At 42.2% G+C, this 25,093-nt stretch overlaps 1 protein-coding gene and 1 long non-coding RNA gene across 2 annotated transcripts; one reads left to right on the top strand and one right to left on the bottom strand.

Annotated features, from left to right (window-relative positions):
- Positions 1 to 659: 659 nt before the first annotated feature.
- Positions 660 to 3,430, top strand: LOC143518492 (uncharacterized). Its single transcript, XR_013132211.1, has 3 exons — positions 660 to 750; positions 1,497 to 1,790; positions 2,756 to 3,430. It is a non-coding gene; the product is annotated as an uncharacterized LOC143518492 (long non-coding RNA).
- Positions 3,431 to 15,432: 12,002 nt separating this feature from the next.
- Positions 15,433 to 24,944, bottom strand: LOC143518489 (uncharacterized). Its single transcript, XM_077010982.1, has 7 exons — positions 24,731 to 24,944; positions 23,910 to 24,014; positions 21,363 to 21,572; positions 21,064 to 21,257; positions 19,036 to 19,105; positions 18,660 to 18,782; positions 15,433 to 17,701 (listed from the first exon to the last, which is right to left on the bottom strand). Exons 2-7 carry the CDS (start codon positions 23,920 to 23,922, stop codon positions 16,707 to 16,709), a joined length of 1,605 nt encoding a protein of 534 aa, XP_076867097.1. The 5' UTR covers positions 23,923 to 24,014; positions 24,731 to 24,944; the 3' UTR covers positions 15,433 to 16,706.
- Between the last annotated feature and the right edge of the window lie 149 nt (positions 24,945 to 25,093).

Below are 25,093 nucleotides of genomic sequence, written 5' to 3'. Positions count from 1 at the left end.
ATAAAGACCGGTCTCTCATACCCACTCCACATACACACATAAAGACCGGTCTCTCATACCCACTCCACATACACATAAACACTACAAAGACACACACCTTTCATTCCCACTCCACAAACACACACACAGATATACACCACACACACACATACATATCTCATACCCAGTCCACACACTAACACACACATACACCAAGCAGACATCTGCAACCCTTAATTTAGCTTAGGGTTGAATTGTCAACAGTAACTAACTTAATAACGGGCACACCTTTTCAAGCCCTATAGTATTTCGTTCAGGAAATGCATTGTTCTAGTTAGCTTTGTAACAGTGTTGTGTTCAAATGCTCTCCAGCTGATTTCATAAATACGTTTATCATAGATAAAAATGTAGTTAAAATGTATAGTAATGTGAAAAGGTTATTTAAGCTTATTAACTGATTGTGACACCCTTAGCAGTAACAACTGCAATTGAATGTTTGCAAAAATATTTCTGTATAAACTGTATAACCAACATATGAAATTCCAAAGCAAATCATTTTACGTGGGCTCATTGGTTTTTCAATTTCAAATCTGAAGTTGATTTGTTTTTTCCATTTTCTGTTATTTTTATTAATTCTATGCTACTTTCTCTTGGACTATAGCTTTTCCTGGTTTCACTGTACGTGGGGAGATCAGTGTGTCAAGTAACACAACAGTTGCAGATGTTCTAATTTAACTGTGTATCAAGAAGCACAGTGAAATGACGGTTAAGGTTGATAGGTCTTTTTTTTAAGCACTTATATGAAACATTTGTGAATTGTTCTGTCTACAAATTGAATAATGAACACAAAATTTTGGAACTGCAAATCTAATTGCACACCAGTAGGATGTAGAATAACACATGATATATGTGAAGACAGTCACTGTCTTGAACTAACACTGATGCAGCATCACAAGGAAGCTAATATGCTCGCAGTAGAACACTGCTTAGCTCTGATCCATTAGCTAACAGAAACCTGTGCTAATTAGCTCTTATCTGGAGTAGAGTGCATGATGGAGCATGATCTGTGATTAAAAGTGGTGGCCCCCTCCATCCAAATTTTTGTGTATTTTGGACATTTAAATAGGAATTTCTAAGTGGAAACACATTAAATTTATATATCAAGTAAGGGGGTGGAGTAACTACTTCAAGATACAGTATAGTGCAGCTTGGATTGATTTAAATTATTTGCATAAAATCACAGTTTTGAAAAAAACATACATGATTCGTGTATTAGTGTAGTCCTTTTGTATTCATATAACACAGCAGTTGAAAATTCTAATTTACTAGCCACATTTTTGGAATTGCACTTAAAATATGTGAATGAGTTCTGTTTGTTTTAGTATCTGATTTATGATTTGTTCACTGTAAAGCAGTTGACTGTATTGACTGTATTTTACTACTGTAGCACAGTATTAAAATATGTCTTTCCCTTATCGTAAAACTAATCCGCATTCTTATACACTTTGTGTTTCTAGACAGTACAATCTATCTTTCCGGGGCCGTTACACAGCTCTATCAGATGAAGCACTTGACAACCGTGTGCTGGAGATTGTCTCTGCCAATGACGAAATAGGACCTGAAGCTGTTGGGGCTCGGTTTGCTGGTGAAGGCGTCCTAGTCCAGAGACGACGTGTTCGTCAAAGTGTAATCAGGACTAATCCTAAAGGTGCTGCTCTCCGGACTATGTCCCACAGGCTTCACAGAAGAACATACAGAGTGGCAGGACCAAATTCACTGTGGCATATAGATGGAAACCATAAACTCATTAAGTAAGTAGCAATAGAAACTGTTTTACTTAAGTTGATTTATTTGCACCAATTGTGTCAATAGCCAATGTAAAGCTAACTCTTTGATTATGAAGTTGGTATTGTTAAGTTCAATCATGTATAATCTTAGGGAATGACAACAATATAAATGTAAATGGGGAAAATGTCCAAAGTCTGTGTCTAGATTAGTTCAGGTCAGGACTGTGTGTCTAGGAAGGAACAAAGAGTACATCTGTTGCAAAGAAAATGCAGTTTTTGCCTAAGACATTAGGAAATGGATGGGAACAGGGTTAATGGAACAAGATGGTATTAGAAATGGATGGGAACAGCTCTAAATGTAACTGTTGAATCATAAATTCAATAGGTGTCAAGTCTTTAAAAGCAACAACTACTGAACTGCGTACCACTTATATCCATATAGTAACAGGTGGAGGCTCATTTGGGACCTAATCAGGTCAAACTGCAAGAATGGAATATTAAAAAAGTAGGGGCAGCAGTCACCCAACCTCCAATTCAAGGCTATAAAAGATGGTTGCTGTACTCTTTATAATAACTGTTATTTAAGAGTCTGGTGTAATGGATTGGAATCTTTATACTATTACAAAAATAATCATCATCCCAACTATCATTTAAGATTTTTGGTTATATGTTAAAACAGGAGAATAAAAACACTACTGTTTACCTCTTGCACATACAATGCTTGCCCAAGTTGGTTGGATATAAAGATGTCTGTTAGTTATAAGTGGGGGATATTGGGGGACTAATAATGACATTATATTAAGTGTGAATTCATTTGAATGCAGCAGTGATCTCTCCCCCCCCTCCCCCCCACCACTATGAAAGCCCAACCATAGCATAGAGGCGTAGTCCTCGTTGTAGCTACATTCAAACTATTTGTGTGAATAGCTTTTAATTTAATGTGTTTTTTCTTCTTCTGTCACTCCCTGATCTTTTTCCATATTTTTTAGGTGGAGAATTGTGATCCATGGAGGTATTGATGGTTACAGCAGACTTGTGGTGTTCCTTCATGCGTCGAACAACAACAGAAGTGACACTGTAATGGATCTGTTCATTGGAGCGGTCAGCCAGTATGGTGTCCCTTCAAGGGGCAGATATGACCATGGAGGGGAAAACAATGTGATGTGTCTCTTTATGGATGTCTTCCGAGGCTCAAGCAGGGGAAGTGCTTTACGAGGGAGGAGCACTCATAACCAGCGCATTGAGAGACTGTGAGGCGATGTGTGGAGAGGTGTTACAAACGTCTACCATTCGTTGTTTGTATATCTGGAGAATGAATGAAAATTGGAATCCAGTAATGAAATACACATCTGGGCTCTTCACGGTTTATCCGAGGGAGATAAACAAAGTGATCTCAGGTTGTTTGTTAGTCAGTGGAACCACCACAAGTTAAGAACTGCTCAACACATGTCACCGTATCAGATTTTTGTGCAAGGTTGTCTGTCACAACATTTGCAACATCACACTGGCATTCAAGGTGTGTTTGCAGATGAACAGATGCAGATGAACAGACAGTGCCAGGGGATGGTCAGGAACCCGTTTGCAACAGTTGGATTGAGGGCAGTGGAGGGCCACGGGGCAGGGGCGGCCGCAGCGGAGGGCCACGGGGCAGGGGCGGCCGCAGCGGAGGGCCACGGGGCAGGGGCGGCCGCAGCGGAGGGCCACGGGGCAGGGGCGGCCGCGGCGGAGGGCCACGGGGCAGGGGCGGCCGCAGCGGAGGGCCACGGGGCAGGGGCGGCCGCAGCGGAGGGCCACGGGGCAGGGGCGGCCGCAGTGGAGGGCCACGGGGCTAGGGTGCCTGCCTTTGACTGGCCTCAAACAATTGATGTCCCTGTTAATCAGTTTATACCTACTGAAGAACAATTGGGACACCTCAGGCAAAACATAAATCCTTTGGGGAGTGCAAGAGACAGTTTGGGAACAGGTACTTAACTTCCTCTCTTAAATATGATACATATGCCAGTTATACTGATCTCCCGCGAGACCTCTTTGTTCTATTTACCTATTGTGTTAATCTTGATTGCATCTATCATTGGTGTCTCTCTCCCCTCGATCAGTGACATCTATACCACACGCTGCATCCGCAAAGCCACCAGCATTGTGGAAGACCCAACCCACCCATCACACGGTCTCTTCACTCTGATGCCATCCGGCAAAATATACAGGAGTATCCAAGCCTCCACCTCCAGACTCTGTAATAGCTTCGTTCACCAGGCAATCAGGCTCCTCAACTCCCATACACGGAACTGACACACACCAACACTGATCTGTCCCCACACACGCACTGAAACCCCCCACCAGAAATATTTGCTGCTCTCCCACAGGACCTAATAACTACCTCAGAACCACTGTGTTCATGTATGTTCCATATGACACTGTACATCACTTATCTCATACCACATTGCACTGCACCAGCACTTTACACCATGTCTCAATTGTCTCTGGCCTGTTGTATTTATTGTAATGTCTTGCTGTGAGATTGCACATTTTGCACATTGTTTTGTTACCCTGCCGCACTTTGTTGTCTGTTGTACTGTCGATTTGTGTTGCACCATGGTTCCGGAGGAACAAAATTTCATCACACTCTGTACCTGTGCTCAGATGTAATGACAATAAAAAGCCCCTTGACCTTGTTGCGCTCCTTTGACGTAACAACCACCCGGCTGGGGCTGTCTTACAGTCTGCCATATGGGATTCTCCCCCGACAATGTATGTATGTAAATTCTTTAACACCTCAAGGGGTGTGGTTTTTTCTGTATGTAACCTATGTGTTGGTAGACTGTCAGATTACTTTGGAATAAATAGCACATACAAATAAACTTCATTCTTGGAAATCCCCACTCCTGTTTCTTGAAGAAACCAACGATTCTTGCTAAACAGAAGACAATACCCATGGTTGTGATTAAACTGCTACTAGCTCACATCTTGATGAAGTATAACTTTTACCAAATATGTTCTAAACTGTTAATGGTGTAAGTTATTTCACGATACCAGGGTAGTGAGACAGAACAAATTGATATTAAATCTATGATTGTCATGTTAATTCTTTGTATATGGCTATAGGAAGCTAATGTAAAAATATTGGTTGAGACAGTGAGGTCATACACACATACAACTTTGAATTAATGTCATTACACTAAGTTTTAGAATAAGCAAGCAGTCTCAGTCACTTGATGTTTATTACAAATGAACAAATAAACTACAGTTGAATACATAAACTTCAAAAGAAATAAAACAAATTTTGGAATATCAGAACCATTAAAAAAATTCATTAATATTTCAGTTATTTGACAGCAGAAATATATCAGAAATTGAAAGTTTGGATAGTAATGATGGTGAAGATGTAGAGTGCATGTCTCTCAAGAGTAGATAAGTGTAGCTATCTGTTAAATACTGGTACTCTAACACTCCCATTGTTGTCCATAAAACAATGTATGAACATATAGCTACTTTTATTATTTATTCCAGGAGATGAGGAAGTACCAGTGATAGGACAAGACGTTGTTCTTGAGATACTACATGATGAGGAAGGATCAGGGCAGGAAAATTAGGAAGAGATTGTTTTATATTGTGAAGGTGATCCTTATGCTAGCCTGACAAAGAACAAACGTCCAGTGGCGTCTACTTGGGAAGATCCTATCACAAACATCACTGAACCATTAACTCCATATGCTTACTTCAAATGATACGTTCCACAAGAGATGTTTGAGCTGATGACCACCATGACAAATGTCTATGCTGAAAAAACTGCTGTGAGGAGCTACAAACATGCATCAGAATCAGAATCAGAATACTTTATTAATCCCAGGGGGAAATTGCTTTTGTTACAGTGCAACCATTTGCATATTATTTTAATAAAACACCTCTATAAAATATAAAAATATGTACAAAATAATAAAGAATAAACATCCTAATATTGAATTTAAAATAAAATGTAAAATAAGTAGGTATTGCACATAATACGTAATAAAATAAAATAAAATTAACAATAAAATAAAAATAAACTGAAAATAAACAGTAGTGTCCTGTATTGTGTCATGTATTGAGGGAGGAGTTATAGAGCTTCATGGCCACAGGTAGGAATGACCTCCTGTGATGCTCTGTGGTACATTTTGGTGTGATGAGACGAGCGGTGAATGTGCTCCTATGTCTCATCACTAGATTGTGTAGTGGATGGGAGACATTGTCCATAATGGCATGCAGTCTAGACAGCGTCCTTCTATCAGAGACTGCATCCAAAGAGTCCAGCTCCACACCCACTACATCACCGGCCCTGCGTATTAATTTATTGAATCTGTTGGCGTCCTCCCTCCTCAGTCTGCTACCCCAGCATGTGACGGCATAGAGGATAGCACTCGCCACCACAGACTCATAAAAGACTTTTAGCGTGACCTGACAGATGTTAAAGGACCTCAGGCGCCTCAAAAAGTAGAGACGACTTTGTCCCTTTTTGTAAAGGGCGTCAGTGTTCTTAGCCCAGTCCAGTTTATTATCGATGTGGACCCCTAGATATTTATATTCCTCAACAGTGTCTACACTGACCCCATTGATGGACACAGGGGTCACTGGTGCCTTGTTCCTCCTTAGATCCACCACTAGTTCTTTTGTCTTTATCACATTGAGCTGTAGATGGTTCAGCCCACACCATGTGACAAAGTCCTTCACCGTTGTCCTGTACTCATCCTCTTCACCCCTGCTGATACAACCAACTATTGCAGAGTCATCAGAAAACTTCTGAAGATGGCAGTGCATCAGTGCATGAAATAGAAGCCCTTGTAGGCTTGCACATTGCAATGGGAGTTCTGAGGTTTGTGAATGTACTGGGAATCGTACATGCATCCATAATTTCAACTAATTTCTCCTTGTTATATATATTACTTTTTCATAATAAGAGATGTTCCCAAAACTTGGATAGCATTTTTAGTCTATTGATCAGGTTTATGTTCAAAAAGGGAAAAACAAACAAACCATAAAATTATACATATTGTATAGCATTGCTTTACAACTGTTAAGACCCACCATTCACTGCAGTGGACATAAAAAAAATTACTATAAAAGTATTATATTTAATTTTTTTTACTGAGTCTTGTTTTGGAGTTCATTACAGACAGAAAATTGCATTTGTATATATATTTTTTCATTACTGGAACATAATTCGGGTCTGAAGGGGTTAAAGAGAAGTGGTTCTGTGTCCTCTTTGCTCTATTTGCTGCTTTCACAATGGGGGCGGGGCTTTTTGGCAGTGTTTGGATTTCTCCCCTCAGCAATTGATGAAGTGGTAGCACCCAATTTTAAACGTCGTGTTAAGACGTTAAAACGTCTTAAGACGTCAAAAAGTGACGTCTTAACACGGCATTTTTGTACGTCTTAAGACGTCCAAATTTGACGTGTTAACACGGACGTCATTCTAGACGTTTTGAGCCAAATGGCGTTCCATAAAGCTCAACTTGTTCGCGTCACGCGCCGCGTCGCTGGGTCACTCTCATTGAAAATGAATGACTTCCGGTCGCCGTGTCGCTCTCGTCGCTTTCGGTGTGAACGCACAGTTACACGACCCGCTGTAATGGATTACAAGCGCGTAAGCGCGGAACACGATAAACTCTGAGAGCCACTGCAAAGAGCTGGCCACCGAGTGGATCCACCTGAACACAATATAACAGCTAACATTAACGAATGATAACTAACATGCCCTTCGATACCAAGAGAAAGCAGTTTACATACCTCCAAAAGAATGTAGTCGAACAAACCCCAAACACAGCCTCAACAGAAATCGCCCGCAAATGAACAGCAGCAAACCAATGCTGATGACCAGACAGAACGGCGTAGGGCAGCCAGAACGTACAAACAACACGTGCGTCTGGCAATGTCGGCTCCCTGAATTTAACCTCTACCGCTACGTAGGATGAAAAAGCAGCGTGATGACGCAACGTGACTGCAGCACCCGTAGTGGTGCCGGAGCACCACTACGTTAAGATTAACAACAGAGTCTTGCTCACAGTTCAAGATGGAGCCCCTCCTTTGTATTCTAGCTCAAGGTCACCTCTAGCTTACATCCTTAAGAATAATCTAAAATATACTCACACATGCTCTCTGACTACTGTACCACCATTCAGGAAGTAACAACAAGACTTTCACTTTCACATGTTGGTTTTGAACATCATTTTGGCACCAGATTGATTCACTCTAGCCCCCTTCTCACTGCTGTGTAACACGTTGAATGTCTTACCAACATTTAGAGTGTAAGACAGTAAGTTTCTCTGAGGCAATAGGCTAAAATAACCTGTAGCAATTGTAACCCAGTAAAGAAAATGGTATTTGGTTTTTCTTTATATCAATACATGTGTGCCCTTTTAATTCGAAAAACTTTTATTTTGATTCCCCTTTTTTCCCCTCTTCTTTTAACTTAATTTCTGCTCTCGATATATGCAACATTTTGAAATAAAAGTGGCAGGCGATAGAGATGCTGCGCTGAACCATATCGGTCATCTTGGCTAGGGTTTGTTTTGCTGATTTAAAAGCTGGAACAGGATTGCTGGATCGCATCCTTGGATTCTCTCTGGACAGAGATGGCAAGCCAATACCCAGAGCAGAACTGAACATTCATTGAGGAGCATCATTCTTCTTACCTGTGTGAACATCTGCGTGGTAACAACACAAGACATTGAAGGAAAAAAGAACTGAACTTGAAAGACAAAACAAAATTTTGATTTGACAAATGACAAGCACTGAAACATTGAGCTCAGTAAGACTGGGGTTTGATTTTGACATGCCGGCTTATTTATTGTTCTTGTTAAGCTGTGTTTCTTTATTTTAATTTTCTTCAAAATAATAACAGTTCCTGCCTCCAGTGTAACGGTGGCGGGTAGGAGCAAGGACGAGACACAAATCCTGCTTTGCAGCCAACGTCACTGCTTTATTCAACATACGACGACAGTAAACACTCACACGACGTGCACACTAAAGACAACGACAAGCACACGACACTGCGCGAACGCACATTAAATAGACAAACTACATGAGCCCCGAGTGATTACGAGACGGGCCACAGGTGGGACGAATGAACACACGCAGACACAACCACACCCACGAGTAGCCACAGACGACAAGACGCAGACGGCAAAACGCAGACGACGTAGACACACGCCCACAGGGAGGGGTCCGGAGCTGTTCCGTGACAGAACCCGCCACCAGGGGCTCGCTACTCCCGGAGCGTCCGGCGCAGCTGGAATGCCCCGAACCTACACCGACGGGCAGGTCCGGAGCCGCTGGTCTACGAGCCTCCGAGAGCTGTCACCCCCGACGGCAGGACCGCCACGAACCCCCTAAAACACCCTCCCTGGGAAGACGGGGGAAAACACGTTAGACACATTCAACGGGACATTCACAAACACACAGACTGGCACACTAACACCCAGCGGCACGAAAGGGAATAACGGATTGGGCACATATACGGGAAGACTTACGAACACAGGCACACACAAACATGAAACAGGCGCCCAGCTACGAGAGCCCAGAGAAGCGAGAGATCGGGAGCTGCGGGCACCGTTCCACTTCCAGCTGTGGCTGCAGCCCCTCCGCTGGGAGCTGCGCGGCCGGCTGACGTGCCGTGAGCTGTGCGGCCGGCTGACGTGCCGTGAGCTGCGCTGCCGGCTGACGTGCCGTGAGCTGCGCGGCCGGCTGACGTGCCGTGAGCTGCGCGGCCGGCTGACGTGCCGTGAGCTGCGCGGCCGGCTGACGTGCCGTGTGCTGCGCGGCCGACTGACGTGCCGTGTGCTGCGCGGCCGGCTGACGTGCCGTGTGCTGCGCGGCCGGCTGACGTGCCGTGTGCTGCGCGGCTGAAGGACGCTTCGGACGCAGAGCCACTGGCGGTCGTGCCGAAAGGGCTGTGTGGACGGTCGACCTCTGTCTCCATGTCCTCCCCCTCTTCTCCTTGGCTCCAGTCCATGGGTCGCTCCGGGCTGCCACCCTGGGTGCAGTCCATGTCGCTGTCATTGGAGCGATCAGAAGAGGGGGTCCACTTCCCCTTAGTGATCTCGACGGACAGTTCCGAGGAAGGAGGGCTCTCCTCGTTGTCTCCGCTCCAGGAGACCTCGGACGGTGGGTAGTCCTCTCCACCGTAGCCCACGGTGGAGGCGGCATCTAACGACGGGGGGTAGCCCTCTCCACCGTAGTACACGGTGGAGGCGTCGTCCAATGACGGATAGTGATCCCCTCCACCGTAGTCCGGCTCCGCCTCCTCGTCTGGGGAGTCCTCCTCTCCCAGCTCGCTCTCGGGGTCCCTCATCAACCCGCAGAGCTCCACGGTGTTTCCCCGCTGGGGTGAGGGCTCCCTGGAGGACGGGGAGTGGTACGCCCTCCATATCCTCACCGCCTCCTGGCGGAGCCCCTCCGCCGCCTCGGGGTTGTGGTGCTCCCGAGAATGACCCAGCAAGGTCGCGCATACAGGGTCCTCCTCCAGCTGCGCCTGAGTAGGCGTGGAGCTGTCCGGCGTGGGCTGGTTTACCTCCACTCCACTGCCGCCCTCTGCTGGCGGACCAGTCTCACACCACGCAAGGACGCCGATCCGGACGGGCGAGCTTCCCCGCGAAGACGAGGGCGATGAGCGGTGGCGCCGCTTGCTGGTCTTCTTCTTGCCCTTTTTGGTCTTGGACTTGTGGCCGGGCATGGTGTCTCGAGTTGGCTTGTCGTTCTGTAACGGTGGCGGGTAGGAGCAAGGACGAGACACGAATCCTGCTTTGCAGCCAACGTCACTGCTTTATTCAACATACGACGACAGTAAACACTCACACGACGTGCACACTAAAGACAACGACAAGCACACGACACTGCGCGAACGCACATTAAATAGACAAACTATGAGCCCCGAGTGATTACGAGACGGGCCACAGGTGGGACGAATGAACACACGCAGACACAACCACACCCACGAGTAGCCACAGACGCAGACGGCAAGACGCAGACGACGTAGACACACGCCCACAGGGAGGGGTCCGGAGCTGTTCCGTGACATCCAGCCAATTCATTCATCACTCACTTTGGTTCCTACTGTACTCCTGCCGATCCTAGCAACTGGTCTACAACATTGAGTTACTCTACACTAATTATCAAGTCAGAGGTTACACAATACTGTATATGTTCATGATCTTGATCTTCAGGAAAGTGCACCAGGTGTTCACCAACATCATCACCAGCCATTGTGATGTTACTCACAACATTTGTGCAAAAGTGGAAAACATCTTCATGAGATGTGATACAGGTTGATCAAAATTTGTGGCCTCTTTATAGGGATTTGGCTTTGATGTCAAAAAGTTAACTAGAAGTGCTGTAACATGTGAGAACTGGGTATGAATTTTGGTAGGTGAGTGTAGCAGTTGCATGGCAGTGTTTTCTAAAAAAAACACATGGTTTTCAGTTTTGTAGCCTATGTTGTGTCTTATGTGAACAACTGTGTATACAGTTTTGCAAAAACTGTGTTTAAAGTGTGTTTTAGAATTTCTAAAGGAGTGTAAGGGAGAGAATGTGCTTAAGGTTTAGCGCACACGTTCAATAGTCTACATGGGTTAGTTGTTTCAGAAATTGTGCTGTAAGGACCACTTTTTGCGTCTTAGCAGCTGCAAAAAACTGTAAATCTCAATAGTGCCATCTTCTGGTTATCTGTATCAAAACACTACATTTTAACAATGTTAAAAGCATAACGTTGTGCTAGGTGCACACCAAGTCAATAAATGCGATACAAACGTCCTGGTTGGGATTCTTGAGTATCAGAAAACTGCAAGCTTATGATGCCAGTGGAGAATAGAATTGTTGGTTAGTCCACAAGATGGCACCATTTATTCATGGTTAGATGACACCTTACTTGTACACCTTAGTTTAGATAATGTGATGTATTCATGAATGTATTTGATTTGTTGAGTTTTGTTTTAATGAATAGAGATAAGTGATGCATTTCAACTGAACAGTTAAGTCTGAAACACTATAATTTTGCAAGCAGATTTACCTAAAACAATATATTTTGCACTATTATATTTATTTGTGCTCTGTTTACCATTAATGTAGTAAATATAACTTAAATAATAAGAAAAACTCGAGCAAATATTGTTTACATAATAATTATATAGTTATAATAATTTTTAGTTTTTTTTATATTTTAGTATATTATTTTATTAATATTTTAGTATAATATGGATTATCTGTGGATGATGTTTTAATTGAGGATGTGGGTTTTTCAGATCACAAGACCTTAATGATGGATCTAGAGCTTGTTAAACAATCAAATGTAAAAGGGATTTCTAAGTGTGTGTCTAGAGTTTTTAAATCCAGTGCAGCAGAACAGTTTACTAGAGCATATTCAGATTGTTTAAGCAGCTCTCGTGATTTTGAGTTCCAGCCTTTGATGACCAGTGGACAGGTGGTTGATTTGTTTTATTCAGATTGTACTATGATTTTAAATGAAATAGCCCCTTTAAAAGATAAATGTTTTAAAATAAGGTCACAACCATGGCTAAACGCTGAAATTCGTGATATTAGGAAGGAGTGTAGGAGAGCCGAGCGTAGATGAAAAAGAGATCAGCTACTAATATCATTGGAGATTTTTAGAGCCAGTCTGGAGAAGTTTCAAGAGGCTGTACGAACAATCAGAGCCGAATACTTTTCAAAACTGATTGAAAAAAACCTCCATAAGCCTAAGGTCTTGTTTAAGGTGATAAATTCTATGCTCACCCCTTCTATATCTCCAAGATTTATGTGAGAGATTTTTAAAACATTTTACAAGCAAGATTGAATCAATTAGGGGAAATTTTACACCCACGCAAAATGATAAAGTTGCTTTTGAATCACATAACTGTACATTTGACAGATTTGAATTAGTATCACTTTCTCAGTTGAAGAAAATTGTATCCCACATGAAGACCACTACATCCCCTTGTGACGTTATCCCTACTTGGCTTCTGAAGGAATCATTTGATGTGTTAGCCTGCGATCTACTGAGAATTATAAATACTTGTCTTGATACAGCTACTATCCCTGAGTCGTTTAAGCATGCTATAGTTCAGCCACTATTAAAGAATCACAGTTTAGATCCAAATAATTTTAGCAATTATCGTCCGATATCAAAACTACCATTTTTATCTAAAGTTTTAGAAAAGGTAGTTTATAATCAGCTTACAGCTTTTTTAAACGAAAATCACTTATATGAAATATTCCAGTCTGGTTTTAGAGCATTGCATAGTACGGAGACTGCATTACTTAAAGTGACAAATGATTTATTATTGGCTGGCGATCAGGGAAATTGTTCTGTGCTGATTTTATTGGATTTATCTTCTGCTTTTGATACTGTCGATCATGCAATTTTAATTGAGAGTGTAACACATCGACCTGCCCCCCCCCTCCCCCCCCCCCCCCGGTCAATGATTTTCGTTCTTCTGTTTTAGTGGGTTTTCCTTTCTCCGTCTAGATCCGCCCCCTGTTGTAAGTGCATCACCCGTGTCTCGTTTTCCTCATTTAGATCTTCTATTTAAATCCTTAGTTTGGATACCGTCTTTGCTGGTCATTGGTTGTGTTTGGTGTGATACAAGGTTTCTTAGAAAGTCCAGCCCCTCGTCCGTAGCCGATCGTTGTCTTGGTTGTTTCTTGTGTTTTTGTTTGTGATGTTTTGTCCTTTAGTTGTGAGTAGTTCAGTTTGAGTCATTAGGTGTGTGTTGAGACATACAGCGGGTTAGTTCGTTTGGTTGATTCTCTGCGTGGTAGTTGTATGTTGCGAGACTGCATTTATTGTATTGATTGTCTTTTGCGTTTTGGTTTTATTCGTCGTGAATGTGTCAGGTTGAGTGTACCGCCCCGGTTGGTTCCCTGTGTTTGGTTATTGGATTCTTAACCCATTAGTATGTTTTCCTTATATCCTTTCTTTAAGTTATAGCGTGTATTGTTCGTTAATCTTTAGTCTGCTTTGTTCAGAATGGGTTTCTTTATTATTGTACGTTTGTGATTCTTGTAACCGCTGTGCAAACAAGATGCCCCGTCGATCTCGTCGTCGTGCTTCCAGATTGTCTGTCAGTCGTGAGTCTCCAAGTTTGTCTGTTGGATGCATATCTCTGGATTCTAACCCCATTGATGTTGAGTGTACGAATAAAACCCCTGACTCTTTGCATGTGTGTCCATCTCCGGTTACAATCGAATCTAGATCGTTACAGAGAGATTGGAGAATTGCGTAGGTATAAAGGAAAAGGCGCTAAACTGGTTCGTGTCATACCTTACTGATAGAACATTTTCAGTAAATCTGTCTAGTTATTTTTCTTCCTCATTAGTTTTAAACTGGGGTGTTCCTCAGGGGTCAATCCTAGGGCCATTATTATTCTCCTTATATCTTCTGCCTTTGGGTCAAATTATTCGTAAACAAGGTATTGCTTTCCATTGTTATGCAGATGACCTACAGTTATATATTCCCTTACAAATTGGAAAACTGGGTTCTTTAGCAAGACTAATAGATTGTGTCTCTGATATAAAAAAATGGATGGCAATTAATTTTTTACAAATAAATGATAGTAAAACAGAGGTTATCTTGTTTGGTCCACCCAAGTTAACACAGGCCTTTGCATCAGACCTGGGAATTTTTAAACATTATGTAAAATCCCATGTAAAAAATCTAGGTGTTATTTTTGATCCTGAACTAAAATTCGACAAGCAAATTAGTGCCGTTGTCAGGGGGAGCTATTTCCAGCTGAGGGCAATTGCTAAAGCTAAATCATTTCTTACATTTTCTGACTTAGAGAAGCTTATTCATGCTTTTATTTCCTCCCGGCTTGATTATTGTAACGCTTTATATTTGGGTTTAAGTCACAAATCTCTTGGCCATCTGCAAATGGTTCAGAATGCTGCTGCGCGTCTCCTTGTGGGTGCTAAGAAAAGAGATCACATTTCTCCAATTTTAGCATCTTTACATTGGTTGCCTGTCCAACTTAGGATACAGTACAAGGTTTTATTGTTGGTTTTTAAAGGCTTAAACGACCTGGCTCCCTCTTACATTAAAGATATGCTCTGTTATTACGAGACCCCTAGAGCTCTAAGATCATCGTCACAGTTGCTGCTGTCTGTTCCTCGGTCTAGACTTAAGCGGAAAGGGGATCGAGCCTTTTCTATTGCAGCACCAAAATTGTGGAACAGTCTGCCAGTTGATATTAGAGGAGCATCATCAGTCACTTGTTTTAAAACTAAATTAAAGACATATTTTTACTCTGTGGCTTATGATTGTAGCTGATCTGTCTAAATTGTTATGTTGTGTGGATGTGATATGGCATTTTTTACTTTATTATTGTTAGATACATGTGTGTATGTATGTGTATGTGTGTATATGTGTGTGTATGTGTGTATATGTATATATATATGTGTATATGTATGTGTATATATATATATATATATATATATATATATATATATATATATGTGCACGCACACTGTCTATTTTATTCTGTTTTATTAGTTCTTTTTATTGATGTTTTATGTGAAGCACTTTGGGTAACACTTGTGTTTTAAAGTGCTATATAAATTAAATAAACTTGAAACTTGAAACTAGTTCAGAAAGATTACTCTGTAACGATTTGTAAGAGACGGACACAAGCGCTGGAGAGAGATACATTTATTATCAGAAGATAACGGAGCCTCCTGTAGGCTGACCCATATGGCACGAGGATGACGAGGTACATTTATGAAAGACAACTCATGAATAACAGAAACCAGTTTAACATAAAACAGAACTAGAACGAAAACACAATAAGAAAGTACTACAGAAACCAGGATGTTAGGAAATATAAGCAGGTAAGCGAATCTACAAAAATTAAGGTAAGTATAACGGACACTGGAGAAACAATTGTGCATCGAGACAGAGAAACAAACCAAAAGGAACAAACCTAATTAAGTACAGGACCACGGATACGAAATACCATAAATACATGAGTCTAGTCTGAACTAGCAAAGACACAAGGCTCAAATAATACGCCAATACAACCAAGACGAAAACGTACATTAGGTAACACAGGTAACAAAATACATAGCACACATAAAACTCAGTAACAGGAAATCGCAATAGACAGAGAATCACCGGGAGCATCATCTAATCTTCAAGAACAGAAAATTGGGAGGGGCAGAGAATGACAGACAGACTCAAATGAGCAACTAGGAAAAAGGGGCAAATGTTACAGACAACCGGACAGGTAGACTTACGCCGAAGGACTGAACACATATAACCCAACCTAATCACCAGGGGAACTAGAGGCAGCTGAACGTGACTACAGTGAGTGGAGTGAGACAGAGGGAGTGACAAACAGAAGGAAACCACAACGAAGGTGAAACTAGAGGGGCATGATAACATGATACAGAGGTGATGGGTGAAGTAGGTGTGACATACAAATTGTATAACATTTAACATTTAAATAGAGTTTAATTATTATATTTTTTTAGGTAATCGGTTTCAAAAATGTTTGGAGTTTTCTGAACTTATTTGGTTTTACAGAGAGAGATAGGACCTAATAAATCAAGATTTGAATCCCGTATTTATAACTACTCTGTTCAGCTTTTGAGACATGCGTGACAATGTAGACATAATGGAACTTCTCATTCTTGACAGACTATTTCAATATTAATAATTATGGAAGAAATTCAGCTAATTTAAAACCTTTTATTTGAAGCTATGTTTCAACAACCATTTTGCAAACACTTGTGTGTTAACTATATCCCAGTTCTTCTTTAAGGGTCAGTTTATGCCAAAAGGACAGGTGATGGCTGCATGCATTTGAATATAAATATATATGATAAGTTTCCCTGAAAACCTTGTGAATTATACTCCAAAAACTATGAATACTGCTTTGCATCTTTCTTAACTATAGCACAGCATGTGTTTTATGTTTAGTGTCAGTCAGTAACTTTACAGAAGAATTTACTGAGTTCGGTCAGCTGTCTTTCTTTACCCTTAATCGTTTGCTCTTCCTGCCTGCTCGGCACTGAAAGCCATACAGCATGCTGATTGGCTGGTAACATGACCTTAATGAACTGTTCACTCCTCCCCAGTCCAGCCACTTTCTCATACATCTCTAGAATTTTCTGCCCCGTAGATATCTTCTTCTCACATTCACGTTTGAGCATTCTAATCAGTTTCTTATTCTCTTCATTTAGTGGTCCTGTTAAATCCTTTTCATACCCCTTAATAAATGTATCATTCTTTTGGAGGGTTTCCTGCATTTTCTGAATCATTTGTATTATTCCTGACTCTCTCTCCTCTCTTTCCCTCTCCATATTGCCAATTACCTCAGAAACATCCTTTTCATTTATGTTTCCTGCCACCATTGCTTCTATTTTTTCTATCAGCTCCAAAACCTGAGACCCATCCCCACTCTCCTTAATGTTGAGACAGTAATACCTGTTCCCACATTTCTTCACAAGTCTACTGACCTCCTGGTTTCCTGATTGGACAAACACTTCAATGTTTTCTTTTTGCTGTTCATCAGTAACTGTGAAGAGGATCATGGTGTTCCTCCAACATCTCTCTCCAAACATCTCCTCCATTCTCTCCAGCATCCCTCTCTCCTCTCCTGCAGGCTGCTTCACTGGTATTACTAGGAGGAAGGCGTGGGGTCCTGGGGCAGACAGACGGACACAGAGTCCCACGTCCTGTCTCACCCCCTCCAGAGAGAGTTCAGGGCAGAACCAGTCAGGAGTGTCCACCACAGTCACCTTCCTCCCAGCCACCTCCCCCTGTCTGCTCTCACTCTGCTGGGGGAGTGTAGATGTAGCAGCCTGGCTCCCCTCCTCTCTGCCCAGGATGGTGTTTCCTGCTGCACACTTCATAGACCGAGTCCTCCCCAGCAGCACCAGCCTGATTTTTGTTGCAATAACAATCTCTGCAAAGCCTTAAACAAAAACATATTGTGTGTGTGTGTGTGTGTAGGAGAGAGAGATTATGTAAGAGAGTGGTTTGACCAAATACTTTCCTGAAAATCCAGAGACATATCACAACAGAAAAGCATAAATGTTCAACTAAGGGATGAAGGTGGGGGGAACTTTAAAGCCACTGACACAGAAAGACTTTGACTCTTCCTCTGTCCTACATACGTATCATATGAGAACTGACTATGAGAACCAACTTATTTTATTACAATGGGTCATTTTTTTGTTGTTGAAAAATAGTTAACATTGTTATAACAGACAATACTGCCGTAGTCCTTAATTTATGAGTGGTGCCCACATGATGACATGGAGGCTGAATATTTCACTGCTTACTGACATTTGTTTACTTTACATTTACATTTACGGCATTTAGCAGACACTCTTATCCAGAGCAACTTACAAAGTGCTTTGCTTCTGATCACAGAATACATCCTAGGAAATAGTACAAATAGGCCAGAATTCAAGACACCATTGAATCAGACTACTACTAAACTACAGGAGTCAGTATCATTACCTAGTGTTTTGCAAGTTAGACATTTGCCAAGAAGCACAAATAACCATAAACAGACATACAATTTAAGAACAACGGCAATTGGTATCAGCTGAATTAGTGCTCTGATAAGAACTCAACAAACAGGTGAGTCATCAGTCTATGCTTGAAGATAGTAATAGACTTTAAAACAGAAGTATGTTCTTACACAAACCAGAATAACTCAGACTTCCTATCAGGGCATACAGACCAAGGCTTTAATCTAGGAAATGTCCATGCAGTTTCACAGTGACTAAAGTTAAGCTTAGGCAGTACAACACTACTTGTTTGCTATGTTCATTGGTGCAAGAAACCATAGTAATACCACACTGATTGAAAATGCAATTAATGACAATTCCAAATGGTGACATTTCTGTTGGTCACATTCTTACCAGTCATGAGAGCAGAAGATTTAAGAATGTCGTTTTCTTCTTGTTCAATAATTATTTTATGTTTATGCAATTGCTCTTCATAATTTTGAATAGCTTTTTCGATTTCCAAGCACGCTTTCTTTTCTGGGTGAAAGAAGCAAAACACAAGAACCCTAGTGAAGCTCTTGTGCATGCTGTAGTGAACACTGCTGTTCACTATGTTTTCAGCATGCATGCTGCTAATATCTGACAACTGAGTACTCATCAGTAAATGTAAACCATGTCCAGGACCTCATCACTGCTAGCAGGTACATGTTCTGCTCATGAGTGCATACACCTGTATTTATTAGCATTAATTCAGCTTTTATTCTTAGTTATTCCTTTTTGCAGTTCTTACCATCAGTTGTTGCAGTCTGCTCGCTTTCAGAACGTTTCAAATCCATCTGGCGTTGAAATTCAGAACTTTGCTGTTGACAATGTTCAAGTATCAAAGTTTTAATGATGTTTTTAATGAATATCTTCATTTTCATTCATTCAGCTACTTTCAAATAAATATTGTAGTGTAGTTTAATAGATATTTACAGTGTTTACTAAAATAAACTCTTTTGTGACGGGCAGGTGTGAGACTGTGTGGACTCCTCCACAGGGCCGGCGCCACGGGGGGGCGAATGGGGGCGTCGCCCCCTCAGGCGAGGTGTCCCGCCCCCTCAATGTAAAAAATAAGACCCATTTATTTTACAACAATCGCTACATGGTGCTCCCTCGGCCGCTCGACAATCGTTACACGCATTGTGTAACCCCCCCCGCTCAACAACTTACGTTCGCCCCCCCGAATTTTTCTGACGCCCCCTCACTGTATATGTTCTGGCGCCGGCCCTGCTCCTCCACCCAACCCAGGAGCGCCAGAGACCGAGGCCCAGAGCACCCCCGACGCGGGCTAGGGAGCAGCCCCAAGGGCCTCCTGGTCACCCCGGGCAGGAGGGAGGATCTCCATCCCCAGCAGGAGCTTTTCAGACCGGAGCCCCATGGTCCCCAAACATCTGGGGGCCCCAGCCCTCTAGGGAGGGGCTCTTCACGACCGGGCTCCGGTCACCCTACAACACAAGGGGGCTCCTGCCAGGTGGAGACCCCCACAAGGTCCAGGAACACTGCCAAGGAGAAGCAACTGCACAAAGAACACAACCTCACACACACACACACACACACACACACACACACATATATACAAACACGAAACACAAACGCGCCTTACCCTATTCAGGGCCTCCCTCGGGAGAGACGCCCTCCGTGCCACACCCCATGGCACGGGACCACAGCCGCCCCCCCCCCCCAAACACACCTTCAGGGGGAGGAGCATGCGTGGAATTACACGCAAACAGTTGACAACACGCTGGGACACAACACACACGCAAAGACTAGACAAGCAAACAAAAACGGTGCACAGACAGACAGACGGGACCTACACATGCGCGCTCGACATAAACACACAGTGACGCGTGCCGCTCAGAGTCGCAGTCGCTCCCCACATTTAACACAAGACACACGGGGAGCGAGGCGACGGTGACGAGCGGCGACCGCGTCACACACAAAACACGCAACATTAAACATAACGAGCACGCACACTGGTCCACACGTCCGTCGACACGTACACACATTCAAAACACACACGAGAGTCTACCAGGCCGACACCCTGGTCTTCGCCGTGCCAAACTCCCGCAACATACAACGGACACGAAGAGCTGTCTCAGGGCAGACTGCCCTGGTCCTCGCCGTGCTACACACACATACACAAAACACCAAAGCACGGCGGAGCTCTTCAAACAAAACACCACGCAGACAAACACTTACCACGAGACATGACCACGAACGAAGGAGAAAGTAAAAGAGACTCAGCGGCTTCCGAAGGGTGGCTGGTCATTCTGTGACGGGCGGGGGTGAGCAACAAAAAGGAAGCGATCACGCCAAGTCTCAGGGAAAAAGGATGGTTTAATAGAAAGTGTGCAAACCTAAAACCCGTGCACTACCTCCAAATTAAGGATATAATGACCAGCGGTCAACTGGTACAAAGACAAGACATATATAGGCAAACAAACGACCCTCAGGTGAGACGGATCACGGGCTCCGCCCACCTGAGGGACGCACATGATGTCACCAAACAACAACAACAACAGCCGCTGTGGACAGAGGCGGCCGGTAGGGGGCCGCCTCACCGTGACACTCTTTAGTGTGTTGGTCACCAGAATGACATCTGCTAATTTTGTTCTTTTTGACTAGAGAGATGAATGATCTCTCAGTATTGTGGAATATATACTGCAACCCAAAACCTAATTGGTAGTTAGTTAAATACTGAAGAAAAAAAAATCAAACCAAACAGAGATGTTCCTAAGTTAAAAAGGGTGAGTAAAATGTGATTAAATATAAATACCTTACTTATAATCCATTTTTTAATATTCTTAATTGCTTCATAATTCTTACAACACTGCAGCAGTCCCTGATCTTCATGGAACAGACAGTCCACTGTGGTCGTGTTCTCCCTGGTTACAGATCTGCTGCTGTCTGGTACAGTGCAGTATGGGTCAAATGTGTGATGGAGCACCACTAGAACAGCAGGCTTGGAGTCTGGAAAACATAAAATATTATTATGAGAAAAACATTTATTACATTATTAGTAATAATATTAGTTATTTTCAGTAACTAAATGACTTGGAAAGGATTCTGAAATACCTGGGATTTTATTAAGCATTTGCATTGCTTGTTCAATATCAGGTCCAGCCCGTGAAACGATAGGGCAGAAAATGAGAATAAAATCACACTCCTCTGTTCTGTCAACCTTTCTCAGACCTTCTTTTTGGACCCATTTCTCAAAGTCCAGATGACAATTAGCCGTGTTTCCACTCACAAGTGTACAGAATGAAAAATTATGGGATTTGTTACCTGACAAACAAAAAAAAACAAGAACTATTAACTGTATGTCTTTTCAAAGACAATAAAACATATGTTTTACCTTGACGGAGTGTACCTGAGATGAGGACCATATGGTTTTTTTTATAACCATCATCAAGGCATTTGCAGTAGTGCCCATGTGTAAGAGTCTCAGTGCAGGGGAGGGGAAGCCGAGAGCACATGACACAGCGACAAACATACTCAACAACCAACAATGGAGGGCAAAACATGAGGGTTTAAATACACACATTAATGAGGATAACCAGTGATCGGTGAAACAGTGAAGAGTGACAATGACAACAGTACAACAACAGTGACAGACACACAGCAACAACATGCACACAGTGGGCCGTACCATTAAGCCTACACAGGGGAGGATGACTGCCATACTGTTACAGTAATCAGCGTTTCATAAACAAACAGACATAAAACACACCAAAACAAAACAGGCAAAATCAAATAAACGCAGAGCCCTGTTAAAAGTGATGCGATTAAGCCTCAAGGCCTTCAAAAGAATTGTGCCACCAGGTGTTTGGAAGTAGGGGATCTGTAATTCCACTTGGGCTTTAAACAGGTACATCCACAAAATGCCGAGACCGCAGTGAGGGCGGCCCTGCAGCTGAGGGCTGGCTGGCTATTATCACAGGCTTGACTTTTCACAGGCTCAGTGACACAGTGGCTGACATGGTCTTTGCTGGACTAATTCCCCAAACAATGGATACTGTGTTTGCCCAACAGACACTACATCCTCCGCATCATTCCTCAAAGCCTTTTCGGCAGTCTGAGAGTTTTTCTGTATTGTTGCTAGAAGGCAAGTCCACTGTCTTAAGTTGTTTGAACTAGGGTTGTCCCGATCCGATATTTGGATCGGATCGGCCGCCGATATTAGCAAAAAATGCGTATCGGGATCGGATCGGCAGGCACGAGAAAATGCCGATCCAGACTCCCGATCCAGTTTTTTAAGTCTGATCCGGGTTTTCCAGCGCAGCGCACCCATTTAGACAATCCATTCCAGTTTTTGCTGTGGTTTTGCCAGTGAGAGTAAAATCCGGTCCGCATTTTCCAGCACACCTTCAGCACACGAGCATAGCGTCTCCCCAATTTAGCTCCGCGGCATCTCCTAACCATTAGGACCGCCGTGTAAATTTGAAGTTATCGGTTAAAATGTCAGTTGTGTGGGATTATTTTACCTTAAAGGATGACAAAGATGAAAAGGTAGAGTGCAACATATGCCACAGTAAAGTCAAGCATGGTGGTAAAGCTGTAAGAACTTTTAATACAACCTAATCAAGCATTTAGCGAAATACCACCATAAACAACATGACAAAACCGAAGACAAAAAGAAAGGTCCTACACAACTAACACTGGCAGAAACGTTTGAATTGAAGGGAGTGTATAGATGGGGATGGAGCAGCAAAGTGTGGAGTAGAAGGCATTTTGCTTTTAATTAGTTTACAATATGTGCACGGATTTTTTAAAGCTTTGGTTTACACTTGTTCAAGAGCACTGATGGATGTTAATGTTAATAGACTATTTGTTAATAGATTATTTTCCACTCAGGTTGTGTGTTTTGCTTTTTTAATATAATTTACAATATTATTTGCACTTGTGGCTTTTTAATCCTTGGTTTACTGATGCTATTTCTGTTTGTTATTTAATATTTTGTCTATTTTGAGTTTATTAATTGCTAAATAAACAGGTCAGTTTCTCCTTACCAACCACTGTGTATTATTCAAACACACCTAATTCAGCTGGCTACTTGTTATCAAGAATAAAACGCTTTTCAACATGAGTTTGACAACAAAGTAACTAAATGGCTAAATAACTTTAAACTTTAATACATGCTCGGATAGGCCGATATCGGTATCGGCCGATATCGGTATCGGATCGGAAGTGCAAATAAATATCGGTATCGGATCGGAAGTTCAAAAAGCTGGATCGGGACATCCCTAGTTTGAACACAGTATGTACAAACGTCTGCAGTCTGCTCATGGGGTCAAAGTGGCTTTTCATTTGATACATACTAACACTTCGAGTTATATTAGCCTGTTTGACAGACAATAATAATTTATATTTTTACTTATAGATTGTGTTTGACACAGACAAGCATTGTAATGCTTGTATTAATTTGCTTTTACATGTAAATGCCAAATGTATTTTAAACCATGAAGACAAAAATGAGAAAATATATTACTGGGAGCTCAACTGCGAGTTTAATATTTAAATGCATTTAAATGTAGGATATTCTAAAGTATTGTTATATAAAGCACTGATACTATTTCAGTTTCTGTTTGACACTGTTCTGAGCTCAGTTATCCTTACGCCAACCTGCAAAAGCCATGTTGGGCTTTAGACTGGGTTTGTTGCTCGTTGCCTCTTGTGGGTCCTCCAATTACTGGTAAGCCTCAGACTGCCTGCGATTTGGCTACAGACCTGTTGGTATAAATTATTTTTAAGGAAAGAGGAAAAGAAGAAGAACAGAAGAAAAAATGTATACCGTCCGGGAACGTGCAAAAATTATTGAAAGTCTAATTATTGAAGTCTAATGTTGAAGAAAACATTAGACACTCCAACACACTACATTTACTACAGCTTCCCACATCAGAATACTGTCATATTTATAAACTTTCCATAACAGAAGTGAACAATCTTTAGGCCTGGAGCTGATACGAGACAGCGATGGTGCTAAACGACGTAGGCCTACACGTCTTTGCTGACGTGCTTTCTCCGTGTTAGGTACAGAAGGCACGACTAGTCCTCCTGGCAGATTAGGGCGATTGCATGTGCTGTGGAATCCACTGTCACACATGCATTTATGCTGATAGCAAGAAAACTATTACAAAGAAGCCTAATTGCCTCGTCCACAGACTTGATTTTGCAAAAACTGATTTAAGAAAATACGTAATATGTTAGTCCATGCCATTCAATTATTAAAACATTACGCACCTATGCACTTCGTTTTCTTTTAGTAAAACAAAATATCGTTTTGATTATAAACAAAAGTAAAACCAATACGATTTTCTCGTGTCGCCAATTTCCTAGTAGGAATTTAGGGCTAATAGCGTGTTGTGCCCGTATTTTACCACACACTATGTACACAATGACACAACATACATATAAACAAATATAAATTGTGAGTATCCACTTACCACGGTTGTTATTCACTGTGTAAGAATACAAGAAACATTCGTTTTCGTTTTAAAACGTAGCTGGTGTCCCTGACTAGCCCTCGCTTTAGTGTAGCATGGCTAACTTGGAAGACAAGATTTTAATACTGGCCACAGAAAGCTTAACTCTGCTAATTGCATATAATTAAAGCAAACAAAAAATGTAGAATAAACAGTATTAAACGAACTCAACGACTATCAGCACTAAGTCCTTACAGCTGAAGTAATTCTACTTGGAATTTAGTTTCGATTTGGTTCATTTTCAACACCCGTCTCACTAGTGCCATCTTCTGGTTATCTGTATCAAAACACTAGCTTTGAACAATGTTAAGAGCATGAAGTGCT

This window comes from Brachyhypopomus gauderio, chromosome 7 (assembly GCF_052324685.1).
Source record: "Brachyhypopomus gauderio isolate BG-103 chromosome 7, BGAUD_0.2, whole genome shotgun sequence".
In the NCBI taxonomy this organism is placed as follows: domain Eukaryota; kingdom Metazoa; phylum Chordata; class Actinopteri; order Gymnotiformes; family Hypopomidae; genus Brachyhypopomus; species Brachyhypopomus gauderio.
Note: the sequence above shows the minus strand (reverse complement) of the source record. Positions and strands in the feature narration are given on the sequence as shown.

What these genes read in the sequence shown, in the direction of transcription:
- LOC143518489 (XM_077010982.1), bottom strand. An exon ending in GCAGACTGCAACAACTGATG is followed by an intron (nt 18,783 to 19,035) that starts GTAAGAACTGCA and finishes TCTTTCACCCAG; the next exon opens with AAAAGAAAGCGTGCTTGGAA. An exon ending in ATCTTCTGCTCTCATGACTG is followed by an intron (nt 17,702 to 18,659) that starts GTAAGAATGTGA and finishes TTTTTGTTTAAG; the next exon opens with GCTTTGCAGAGATTGTTATT.